The sequence below is a fragment of the Leptonychotes weddellii genome, unplaced genomic scaffold, assembly GCF_054177405.1.
Source record: "Leptonychotes weddellii isolate Sample4059 unplaced genomic scaffold, ASM5417740v2 HiC_scaffold_3873, whole genome shotgun sequence".
NCBI lineage: Eukaryota > Metazoa > Chordata > Mammalia > Carnivora > Phocidae > Leptonychotes > Leptonychotes weddellii.
In genome coordinates this window covers 1-12,191 of record NW_027991476.1, presented here as the reverse complement: position 1 = coordinate 12,191, position 12,191 = coordinate 1, and the positions used below count along the sequence as shown (strand labels likewise).

At 41.6% G+C, this 12,191-nt stretch overlaps 1 protein-coding gene across 1 annotated transcript; it reads right to left on the bottom strand.

The window, feature by feature from the left end:
- Window positions 1–4,273: 4,273 nt before the first annotated feature.
- CUNH19orf18 (chromosome unknown C19orf18 homolog) lies at window positions 4,274–12,161 on the bottom strand. The gene is made up of 4 exons (XM_081810823.1): window positions 11,375–12,161; window positions 10,837–10,939; window positions 6,000–6,187; window positions 4,274–4,570 (listed from the first exon to the last, which is right to left on the bottom strand). The coding sequence occupies exons 1-4, from the start codon at window positions 11,544–11,546 to the stop codon at window positions 4,452–4,454; spliced, it is 582 nt and encodes a 193-aa protein (XP_081666949.1). The 5' UTR covers window positions 11,547–12,161; the 3' UTR covers window positions 4,274–4,451.
- Between the last annotated feature and the right edge of the window lie 30 nt (window positions 12,162–12,191).

Below are 12,191 nucleotides of genomic sequence, written 5' to 3'. Positions count from 1 at the left end.
GGGGCTCGATCCCAGGACGCTGGGATCACGACCTGAGCCGAAGGCAGACGCTTAACCATCTGAGCCACCCAGGCGCCCTAGCATATAAAATCTTTTAAAAAATCATATGGCAGGGGCGCCTGGGTGGCTCAGTCGTTGGGCATCTGCCTTCGGCTCAGGTCATGATCCCAGGGTCCTGGGATCGAGCCCCGCATCGGGCTCCCTGCTCCACGGGAAGCCTGCTTCTCCCTCTCCCACTCCCCCTGCTTGTGTTCCCTCTCTTGCTGTGTCTCTCTCTGTCAAATAAATAAATAAAATCTTAAAAAAAAAAAAAAGAATGTACATAGAGAATTTCTCAAAACAGACACAAAAATATGACAATAAGTATATATTTAAATATAACCAACTACAAAAAATATATATAACCAATTACATTAAAAGTGTCTATGATTACAAAATACCACAAAAACAGAAATGATGAGCCACACAGTTGAGAAGATATGTGAATCACTCATAATTGTTAAAAAGCAGCTATATAAATAATTAATTCATTTAATAAATAAGTCCTACAAATTAGTGAGATAGAAATCATCTCACTCAAAAGTGAAAAACCTTTGTATAGATGACAAGAATTCCAAAAGGCCAACCATGCCAATAAGAAAAATAATTTTGAAAGTTTAACCTTAAACCAGAGTGACATCAATAAATGGCAGACTCGGAATCTACAGGCCCTTACTATTCTTAAAAACACTGAATAAACAAAACATGCTGATCAAAATAGCTTTATGCGTACTTACGCATCAGTTAGAGGTCTATAGAAACCCAGGAAGGAAGGAAAACAGTGGGGCTTGATTGCAGTGTTCTGGCTTGTCTGAAAGCTGACCCGGGGCCCGGTTTCTGCATCGCCTGCCTCGGTGATCATGGGAATGGTGGCAATAGTTTGGAAATCAGGTTGGAGGCAGTAAGGACACTCGCAGATCGCAAACCTTGGGATAGCTGCAGGAAGACAGCAGTCTGGTAGGTGGCTGGGGACAGTTTAGGCAGAGGAATACACCAGAAGAAGCGGGTGTGAGACCATAGGAACACTAAGACATGTGTACTGCAGAATTGGGGAACACACACACACAGACACACACCAGGGGAGATGCATGATGCCCAGAAAAGATATGAGAAGGCCTCAAGCTTTCATGCTAGGTTGATTAGTGGAAGTCTTTCCCTGCATGGAGCCAGTCCCTAAAGACTCAGAGAGGTGGCTCTCCAGTTGGCTAAGTCAGTCTTATATAATGTAACAATTAAAAGAGCAGCTATTCTATCTCCTCAACCTAATCATGGGAGGGCCATACGTGACATTTCCATATTCACAGAGCCACACTCAAGGGGAAGAAATGATACAGCTATGTACACCAGGGGCAAGAATCTTGGGGACCATCTGAGTTCCACCTACCACAGTGGTTTCTGCTAAGAGACATTTGCCCATGAAGACTCATGTTCTTCCCTTCCTTGGTTTATTCAAGGTGATAAAAAGCAGTCCAGCCTCTCCATGCTGGTGTCTATATATGGTATGTAGTGAGCTGCCCGCAAAACCAACACTGGAATATGTACCAGGCTGGGGGCCAATGACCAGAGAGCCTAGCCACAAACCTTGATGGACTCCAGAGGCACAGAAGTACACTGAACCCTGGCTTCCCCACCTTCTGGGCCCACACCTAATTTGGAACGCTGGAATATAATTGCTCTGAGAGTTATCAATGATGGAATGGATTTTCACCCTGCTTCCTCTAGTACCAGCTAGCTCCCAGTAAAGTTTTCAGTAGCTGGGCTGGGGCGGGGGGCGCCTGGGTGGCGTTTAAGTGTCTGCCTTCAGCTCAGCTCATGATCTCAGGGTCCCAGGATCAAGCCTCGCATCGGGCTCCCTGCTTGGTGGGAAGTCTGCTTCTCCCTCTAGCCCTTCCCTGCTCATGCCTGCATAGGCATTCTCTCTCTCTGAAATAAATAAGGTCTTAAAAAAAAAAAAAAAGCAATTGCTATAGACTGTTTGTGACTCCCTCATCCCCCGCGTTGAAGCCCTAATCCCCAAGGTGATGGCATTTGGAGGTGAGGCCTTGGGGAGGTAATCAGGCCATGAGGGTGGAGCCCTCATGAATGGGATCAGTGCCCTTATAATCAGAAACAGAGGAAAGAGCTTGCTGCTTCTCTCCCTCTCTCCTCCACCATGTGAGGAAACCAGGAATAGGGCTTGCCCGAGAACTCAACCATGCTAGCACCTTGATCTTGGACTTCTAGCCTCTAGGACACTGAGAAATAAATATTTGTTGTTTAAACCACCTCATCAACAGCATTTTTTTTAGGGCAGCCTGAGCCGACTAAGATAGCAGTCTTGCTTTCTAACTTAGGATTTCATCTCATAGGGGCTGGGTGTGTGTCTTGCCCAAGGATATGAGGTTGCACTGAAGGACACTGAAGGTCTGGGGGCTGTGAATCGGTGCAGGACACTGGCCAGCTCTGCCCTGCTGTCCCCTGCGCCACCCACCCCACACGTAACTCCTTCCTGGCTGCACCACCAAGGCAGGTGCAAACTGTTGGCCGAAAGATTCTCTGGACTGTCCCAATTTCTCATATATACCCCACTATTCCTTCGTCACGTTGTCTATTATAATTTTTGTTGTTGTTATAATTTTTTTATTTTAGGAAGGATGGAAACTGAAAGGAAGAGTCAGGAAGCCTAGGTCTGGCTTCAGTTCACCCTCAAATTAGACAAAATCTTTTTTTTAACAGTTTGTTTGAGATCTCTTTCACATACCACAACATTTGCTCTTTTAAAGAGTACAATCCCGTGGTGTTTTTTTCTTTTTTTAGTATATTCACCAGGTTGTATAACCATCACAACTATCTAGTTTTTAAACATTTTCCTTACCCCAAAAAGAAACCCCACTCCCATCAGCTGTCCTTCCCTTTTCTCTCCCCACCCAGTTCCTGGAACCACTTATCTACTTTCTGCCTCTATGGATTTGATTATTTTGAGCATTTTGGATAAATGAAATCAGAAAATGTGTGACCTTTGTGTCTGACTTATTTCATTTAGCATAACGTTGTCAAGGTTTTTCTATGTTGTAGATGTATCGGTATTTCTTTTTTTTTTTTTTTAAGATTTTTAAATTTTTATTTATTTGAGAGAGAGAATGAGATAGAGAGAGAGATCATGAGGGTCAGAAGGAGAAGCAGACTCCCTGCCGAGCAGGGAGCCCGATGCGGAACTCGATCCCGGGACTCCAGGATCATGACCTGAGCCGAAGGCAGTTGCTTAACCAACTGAGCCACCCAGGCGCCCCTATTTCTGTCTTTCTTATGGCTGAAGAATATTCCACTGTATAGATAGACCCCCACTTTATCTTTTTGTCAATTCATGGACAGCTGGGTTGTTTCCACCTTTTTGCTCTTATGAGTAATGCTGCTGTGGACATTTGTGTCCAGGTTTTTCTGTGTATGTGTGTTTTCAGTTTCCTCAGACCTAACCCGAACAGTGGAATTGCTAGATCATGTAGTGACTGTCTGTTTAACTTTCTGAGGAACCATCACACCGTTTTCCAAAGCATTGACCCATTTGGATTCAGTCTTGACTCCTGTATTTCCACAGCTCTCAGCAGCTCCCAGCTTAGAGCACCCACCATAACTGGCCATGCTTTACAGCTCCTTGCCTGCAGACCCTTTTTCCTCACCAGGTCCCAGCTCCTTAAAAACAGGGATGTTTGCATCTTAATCCAGTGTCATATCTATTTTGATATTCTCAGCTTCCTTGTGAGGAAAATAGAGGCAAGGTACTGGAATTGATAGATAATATCCCTGGAAAAGTTTTGTATCATGAAAGCGATTCCTTAGCTTGGTCTGAGATACTGCCCAAAGAAATTATTTGTGCTTTTGGTTAGGACCAAGGAAAGAAAATCCTAAAAAAACATAAATAAATAAAAAATTTTTTAAAAAAGAAAAAAATCGGGGCGCCTGGGTGGCTCAGTTGGTTAAGCGACTGCCTTCGGCTCAGGTCATGATCCTGGAGTCCCTGATCGAGTCCCGCATCGGGCTCCCTGCTCGGCAGGGAGTCTGCTTCTCCCTCTGACCCTCCCCCGTCTCATGTGCTCTCTCTCATTCTCTCTCTCTCAAATAAATAAATAAAATCTTTAAAAAAAAATAAAAAGAAAAAAGAAAAAAATCCTGACAGTCTGTCTTTCATATTCATGAAGTTGGATTTTTCTCTTTTCCAATTAAGTTATAATTATTAATGGACTATGAGAGCTAAGAATCAAGAATCATTGCACATATGAATTTATTTTCTGTTATATACTTCTAGTTTTCTTCTTTAGAGTGCTCTGAACAGAGCTCTCCAGGAGTAAGTCATGCTCAGGTCCCCAGTCGTGGGCTGTCCTTGCAACTGTTGGCTCCCCACGGGCTGGCACGTCCTGCATCTCTTTCGTTTGCTCTCATAGATCCTCTGAGAATATACTGTGCATAGAATTCCCTCTTTTTGTTTCCATTAATAAATCTTGTTCTTTCTTCAATCTCTTGTTTACCATATGCTTTCTTCTTTTGGATCTAATAACTAAAACATAGACATAATGTTACTGAAATACTAATAAATGAGGAATAGAGATAAAAGAGGTGACAGAAAAGGTATGGAAAAATAAAGGTGTAAACAGTAGAATTTTCAAGATATAATGGATGTTATTTCTCTGAAAAGGATGGTGAAAATTGAATTTTAAAGTTATTTACTCCCGCCCAAAATAAAGCTATTTTCCCACATCTTATATACAAGCTTTATAAATGCTCAGTTAAAAAAAAAAAAGAATGTCGGCTGATGAATGGATAAAGAAGATGTGGTATATATACATAATGGAATATTACTCAGCCATAAAAAAGAATGAAATCTTGCCATTTGCAATGACATGGATGGAGCTAGAGAATATTATGCTCAGTGAATTAAGTCAGTCAGAGAAAGACAAATACCATATGGTTTCACTCATATGTGTAATTTAAGAAACAAATGAGCAAAGGGGTAAAAAAGAGAGTGGCAATCCAAGAAACAGACTCTTAACCATAGAGAACAAACTGATGGCTACCAGAAGGGAGGTGGGTGGGAGGATGGGGAGAAACAGGTGACGGGGATTACGGAGTGCACTTGTGATGAGCACTGGCTGTCATATGGAAGTGCTGAATCACTACATTGTACATCTGAAACTAATATTACACTGTATGTTAACTAACTGGAATTTAAATAAAAACTTAGAAGAATGAAGAAAAGCTATGCTTCAAAGGAAGGAAAATACATTGAAAAAATATTTCCTAAGGGTAAACAAGGGCATTAATGTCAGTAGACATCACTGATCACTGCACTCCTGGCCTTCCAGCCTGTCTCTGACGCATCTGGGGTTTTAGAGAGGAGATCCATACAAGGGAAGACTGACACGGTTGAATCAGACACTGCACTGTACATATTTTTGCTCCAGAATTTTTTTAAGCGGGTATCTCAGAACTTCTACAAAATCAGGTTTATATGAACACATATGCTGCCTTCTCTTCACAAAGATCTGCAGGCATGGTGAGCATCTCTCACACAAGGATCTGTTCTGTGGGCTGGATCCTGTTCACGTCAGATGGAGGCAGACTGTGCAAGAGAGACATCTGTGTATCTGTGTTCTAGACTCGGGAATAATGCCACACTGGTAAGTGTGTTTAAAGGAAGAGTTTAGTCTGGGGAAAGTTTTGTTTGGGCAAAGTTTTTTCTCCTGAACTCTGCTTCTGGTCGTTGGAATTGCCCCACAAAAGGAACCAAGCAACCCGTGGCTGTTGGCCCCTCTGTATAATTTGATGAGAACAGTTCATTTCTATCGATGTGGCTGTAAATATTCACCTTTACTACCTCGAACTCCATTAAATCCCTCCTAGCTTTGCCTCTGAAAACCAAACCATCACGGCCAGCTCAGCTTTCATGTGACTTCGCATCTGACAAGATAAACTGGTCAGTCATTTACCTGAGTGAATGAAGTTTTCGAGCTCCTCCTCATTCTCTGGAAGTAGGTAGGCGGATTCATCCAAGCTCTCATCCTCCGAGTCCTCCTTGTCGTCGTCGACATCATCGTCATCATCTCCCAGGAACGGTGTCCTGACATTGTTACAAAGCCACACCAGTTGCTGTCTTTCCTCAGCCTGGACCAGCCGACTGGAGAATAATGTAGATGAATTTATGAGCACAATTTTCACGGGAAGTCATTACATCTTCATCCTGTGACTTTTGACTGAAAGGAGTCACTAGTACATGGTGGTAGGCAGGGGAGGGAGGCAGAAACAGATTGATTTCTAGTGTGTGCTGACAGGCAGAAGAGGAGTAACAATGCCAAATGGGGTTCAGGGCCAGGACTAGGTGAGATGAATAAGGAACTCGTGGGGTACAAGATAATATAATAATATCTTCTTTTTAAGCTAAATAATATCTTTTTTTAAAAAAGATTTTATTTATTTATTTGACAGAGAGAGACACAGCGAGAGAGGGAACACAAACAGGGGGAGTGGGAGAGGGAGAAGCAGGCTTCCCGCTGAGCAGGGAGCCCGATGTGGGGCTCGATCCCAGGACCCTGGGACCATGACCTGAGCCGAAGGCAGATGCTTAACGACTGAGCCACCCAGGCGCCCCTAAGCTAAATAATATCTTTTTTTTAAAAATATTTTTATTTATTTATTTGACAGAGAGAGAGACCGCAAGAGAGGGAACACAAGCAGGGGGAGTGGGAGAGGGAGAAGCAGGCTTCCCGACGAGCAGAGAGCCCGATGTGGGGCTCGATCCCAGGGTCCTGGGATCATGACCTGAGCCGAAGGCAGATGCTTAACGACTGAGCCACCCAGGCGCCCCTAAGCTAAATAATATCTTAATGCAACATTTTACAAAAGAAAAATGAATGCCAAGAAATCCATGATGAACAAAATATCAACATTTTAAATAAAGTCCATATAGGTATTACTGATTCTTCCTTTTGCTCCACTCTCTGATATGGCTTGGCCCAAAATGTTACTGATCCTGTATTTAAAATGTTGGTATTTTGTTCATCATGGATATTTTTTGAAATAAATTTAGATTTTATAAAATATTGCATAAAATATTACTCATATTGAAGACTGAATTTTTTGGCACCCTCTTAAATTTTGCACCTGAGGTGAGTGCCTTGCTCACCCCACCCCAGGTCCAGCCCTGGGAGTGGATTTTTAAGCACCTATCTCTGTTTGATGTGAAAAGGGGTAAATAGAATGCTTTCCTTTTTCCTAACATATATACCTTCCTAATTGTTTGATGTATGTAACTAGGAAGAACTGGCCTGATCCTAAACATTGTTAACAGTAATCACCCAGGGCGCCTGGGTGGCTCAGTCATTAAGTGTCTGCCTTCGGCTCAGGTCATGGGATCTGGGATCAAGCCCCACATTGGGCTCCCTACTCAGTGGGAAGCCTGCTTCTCCCTCTCCCACTGCCCCCTGCTTGTGTTCCCTCTTTCTCTCTGTCAAATAAATAAATAAAATCTTAACAAAAAAAAAACAGTAACCACCCAAATCTTGGTCTCCAATGTCTTGATTACAGTTGCAAAATTTAAGGGCATGCCAAAAAAATCCAGTAATGATGATAAATATTTTAGCTCAATATTTTAACAAATTGAAATGAATGGGGAAAAAATCCATGATAAACCAAAATTTCAAATAAACATAGGATCCAACAGTGCTATGATGAACCATATGGAAACCTGAGTCAAAAGAAAAAGATGAGTCCCTATATACATGTTTTTAAGTATTTTTTTTAAAGATTTCTTTATTTAGGGGTGCCAGGGTGGCTCAGTTAGTTGCGTGTCTGCCTTCAGCTCAGGTCATGATCTCATGGGTCCTGGGAATTGACCCCTTGTCAGGCTCCCTGCTCAGTGGGGAGTCTGCTTCTTCCTCTCCCTCTGCCCACCCCCCACCTGCTTGTGCTCTCTCTTGTTATCTCTCTCAGATAAATAAATCCTAAAAAATTTTTTTTAGGATTTATTTATTTATTTCAGAGAGGGGGTAAAGTGGAGAGGGGCAGAGGGAGACGGAGGGAGAGCCCCAAGCAGACTCCGTGCTGAGTGTGGAGCTCCAAGCAGGGCTTGATCCCACAACCCCAAGATTATGACCCAACCAAAACCAAGAGTCAAAGGCCCAACCGAATGTGCCATCCAGATGCCCCATGTTTTTATGTATTTTTAAGTGGTTATTCTTTTCCAGAACATTAAAGAAGTTGATAATGTATTACCAATTTGAAAGTAGTATATCAAAACTCACCTTAAGTTTAAATATTTTATCTATACCAGAAACAGAGCTTATTGTAATTTTACTTTCCTGGTTTAAATGAAAGCAAACTTACCAATAGTATTTTCAAAATCTACTTTTGGAAAAAGTTAACCACTAAAAATTACATTAAAACATGTACTTTGGGGCATGTAATTTTCCTTTTGCCTCATGCTCTGAAATAGCTTGGTGTGGCCCTATGAGTAACACAAATGTAAAAGCTGTAAGAGTTGACATTAGCTCAGCAACTTAATTGGGCACTACAAGTCCCAGAGGATGTTTTAGTGAATTATCTTAGAAAACTCTCTCTCTCTATATATATATTAACATCTTTATCTATACTAATGAAAATAAACTGAAATTGCAGTTATATAAATTGCAAATATCTTCTCCAATTCAGTCGGTTGTCTTTTGGTTTTGTTGACTGTTTCCTTTGCTGTGTAAGAGCTTTTTATCTTGATGAAGTCCCAATAGTTCATTTTTGCCTTTGTTTCTGATACCTTTGGAGACGTGTCTTGCAAGAAGTTGCTGCAGCCAAGGTCGAAGAGGTTGCTGTTTGTGTTCTCCTCAAGGATTTTGATGGATTCCTGTCTCACATTTAGGTCTTTCATCCATTTTGAGTCTATTTTTGTGTATGGTGTAAAGAAATGGTCCAGTTTCATTCTTCTGCATGTGGCTGTCCAGTTTTCCCAACACCATTTATTGAAGAGACTCTCTTTTTTCCATTGGACATTCTTTCCTGCTTTGTCAAAGATGAGTTGACCATAGAGTTGAGGGTCCATTTCTGGGCTCTCTATTCTGTTCCATTGATCTATGTGTCTGTTTTTGTGCCAGTACCAGGCTGTCTTGATGATGACAGCTTTGTAATTGAGCTTGAAGTCTGGTGTTGTGATGCCCCCAGGTTTGGTTTTCTTTTTCAACATTCCTCTGGCTATTCGGGGTCTCTTCTGGTTCCATACAAATTTTAGGATTATTTGTTCCAGTTCTGTGAAAAAAGTTAATGGTATTTTGATAGGGATTGCATTGAATGTGTAGATTGCTCTAAGTAGGATAGACATTTTAACAATATTTGTTCTTCCAATCCACGAGCATGGGACGTTTTTCCATTTCTTTATGTCTTCCTCAATTTCTTTCATGAGTATTCTATAGTTTCCTGAGTACAGATCCCTTGCCTCTTTGGTTAGGTTTATTCCTAGGTATCTTATGGTTTGGGGTGCAACTGTAAATGGGATTGACTCCTTAATTTCTCTTTCTTCTGTCTTATTGTTGGTGTATAGAAATGCAACTGATTTTTGTGCATTGATTTTATATCCTGCCACTTTACTGAATTCCTGTATGAGTTCTAGCAATTTTGGGGTGGAGTCTTTTGGGTTTTCCAGATACAGTATCATGTCATCTGCAGAGTGAGAGTTTGACTTCTTCTTTGCTTATTCAGATGCCTCAAGTTCACTTTAGAACACCACATTTTGGGAGGATGCCAGCATCTCAGACAGTGGCTTTCAAACATTTTGACCACGGTCCACAATAGGAAATACATTTTACCTCATAACTGTGTATTTGTTTTCTGAAAAGTTAAAAATCAGCATTTACACTATGGAGGTTCCTCAAAAAGTTGAAAATAGAGCTACCTATGGCCCAGCAATTGCACTACTGGGTATTTACCCCAAAGATACAGATGTAGTGAAAAGAAGGGGCACATGCACCCCAATGTTCATAGCGGCAATGTCCACAATGGCCAAACTGTGGAAGGAGCTGAGATGCCCTTCAACAGTGAATGGATAAAGAAGATGTGGTTCATATATACAATGGAATATTACTCATCCATCAGAAAGGATGAATACTCACCATGTGCATCAACATGGATGGAACTGGAGGGGATTATGCTAAGTGAAATCAGTCAAGCAAAGAAAGACAATTATATAGTTTCACTCATATGTGGAACATAAGGAGTAGCACGGCGGACATTAGGGGAAGGAAGGGAAAACTGAAGGGGGGGAAATCAGAGGGGGAGACGAACCACGAGAGACTATGGACTCTGGGAAACAACCTGAGGGTCTCAGAGGGGAGGGGGGTGGGGGGTGGGGTAGCCTGGTGATGGGTGTTAAGGAGGGCATGTGTTGTAATGAGCACTGGGTGTTATACGAAAACAACGAATCATGGAACACTACATCAAAAACTAATGATGTACTGTATGGTGACTAACATAACATAATAAATAAATAAATAAAATAAAAATTTTAAAAATTAAAAAAAATCAGCATTTACATCACAAAATGTAATGCTTTTTAATATTTTTTATCCTACTAAATTGTATTCTGTCCTATTTCTTTTTTTTTTTTCATTTATATTGTGACCCGCCATGAGTACAGTCCTCTGAAAAACACTAGTGTGGAGATTTAGTATGACCATAATAATTTAGTGATTATAAGAATTATCATCATCATCATTAACATTACTAAATAATAACCTAGTTAGTTATGTCTTACTCGAGAGGGGTAAATGTTACTTCGTAGATACTTACTATATCACATAGGAAATAGCGATTCCACATATCAGGGCAATGCTAAAGGCTACACACGCAATTATAACTACTTGAACAAGAGCAGGTCTGTGCGAAATCAGTGCTAAAAATGGAAAGAAAAGTTCTCATAAAATTTCATTTCACTTGTGCCTATCAGTTAATATATTTGTTAATCATATTGTTATTTCAAAGGCGGATGGGAGACAAAATCAGAAGTACCATAAAAAATAGCATCCTTAATTTTTAAAACTATGGAGGCTAGATCGCACAGCCTACGTGAACAAATATACTTTGAACTCCCACGTAAAGTAATCCCTAACTCCATTTGCTTCCTCTGCCTCTTGTCCTTTGTCAAAGCCCTCTTTTACTCTGTAGAAATACGGGATCCCTGACTCAGTCCAGCAGCACCTGCCATCTCTGTAGCTAAAAGGAAAGTGGCTCCAGTTTGATGACTCAGGTGTTGCAGCCATGTTCTCAGGGTGTGCAGTGCTGTGCTGAAAGGACGTTACAGAGAAGGTGAGAATGCTATTCTACGAACCTGCATTCCAGGTGTCGGTGTTCGTGGGTGTTGAGTGTGCTATAAAATTCTGGTTGTTCTTTATACGGTTACGTGTATCACCTTTCCTATTACCTGAAATTAAAAAAATTATAACCAGAGAGTTACTGTTCATACAAATCGAACAAAAGAGCAACTGGCAAAGCAAGTACATTATTCAGCCACTTGTAAAATCTGACAAATTGAGGTGATTACCCTTCATCCTGCACTTGGCCTTCCCTCACTCTCTGTCCCTTCCCTGGCGCAGAAAGAGTTCAGCAACGGAACTAAAAACGGCCTGAGGCTCACCCATCAATGAAAGCTCAGCCAAACACGACGAAAAGAACCTGGACTACGAAAAGGCTGGCGGTGTAAAATGCTGAATTGTAGACAGCAGGCATGGGGAATATGGGTGTTCACGCTACGATTTTCTCTGCCCTCCTATATGCTTTCAGGTTTTCCCAATGAAATACTGGGGCACAGAGGAAAAATGGTTTACGGATGGTTTCAGTACAGTGAGTACTAAAAACTGGCCGCTGGGTTTGGCCGCGGGAAGGTCACTGGAGACATCGATGAAGGCAGTGCTAGTGACTGAAAGAGTTTGTGAGAGAACAGGGGGAAGGAATTGGACACAGGGAGTTTTAGAAACTCCTCTGAGGAACTTTGGTGTTAGAGGGGAGAGAAATGAGGGCAGCTCCCAGCAGGGCTAAGGGCTCAAGACATGGGCTTTGCTTTCTAAGATGGGAGAACTGGCAGCACATTCACAGGAGAATGGGAGTGATACTTTAAATTGTGATACTACAGGAAATGAGGAGAGAAT

What these genes read in the sequence shown, in the direction of transcription:
- CUNH19orf18 (XM_081810823.1), bottom strand. Translation starts at nt 11,546, where the DNA reads ATGTACTTGCTTTGCCAGTTGCTCTTTTGTTCGATTTGTATGAACAGT. An exon ending in CACCGACACCTGGAATGCAG is followed by an intron (nt 10,940 to 11,374) that starts GTTCGTAGAATA and finishes TTCCATTTTTAG; the next exon opens with CACTGATTTCGCACAGACCT. An exon ending in CGAAAACTTCATTCACTCAG is followed by an intron (nt 4,571 to 5,999) that starts GTAAATGACTGA and finishes TCTATGTTTTAG; the next exon opens with TTATTAGATCCAAAAGAAGA.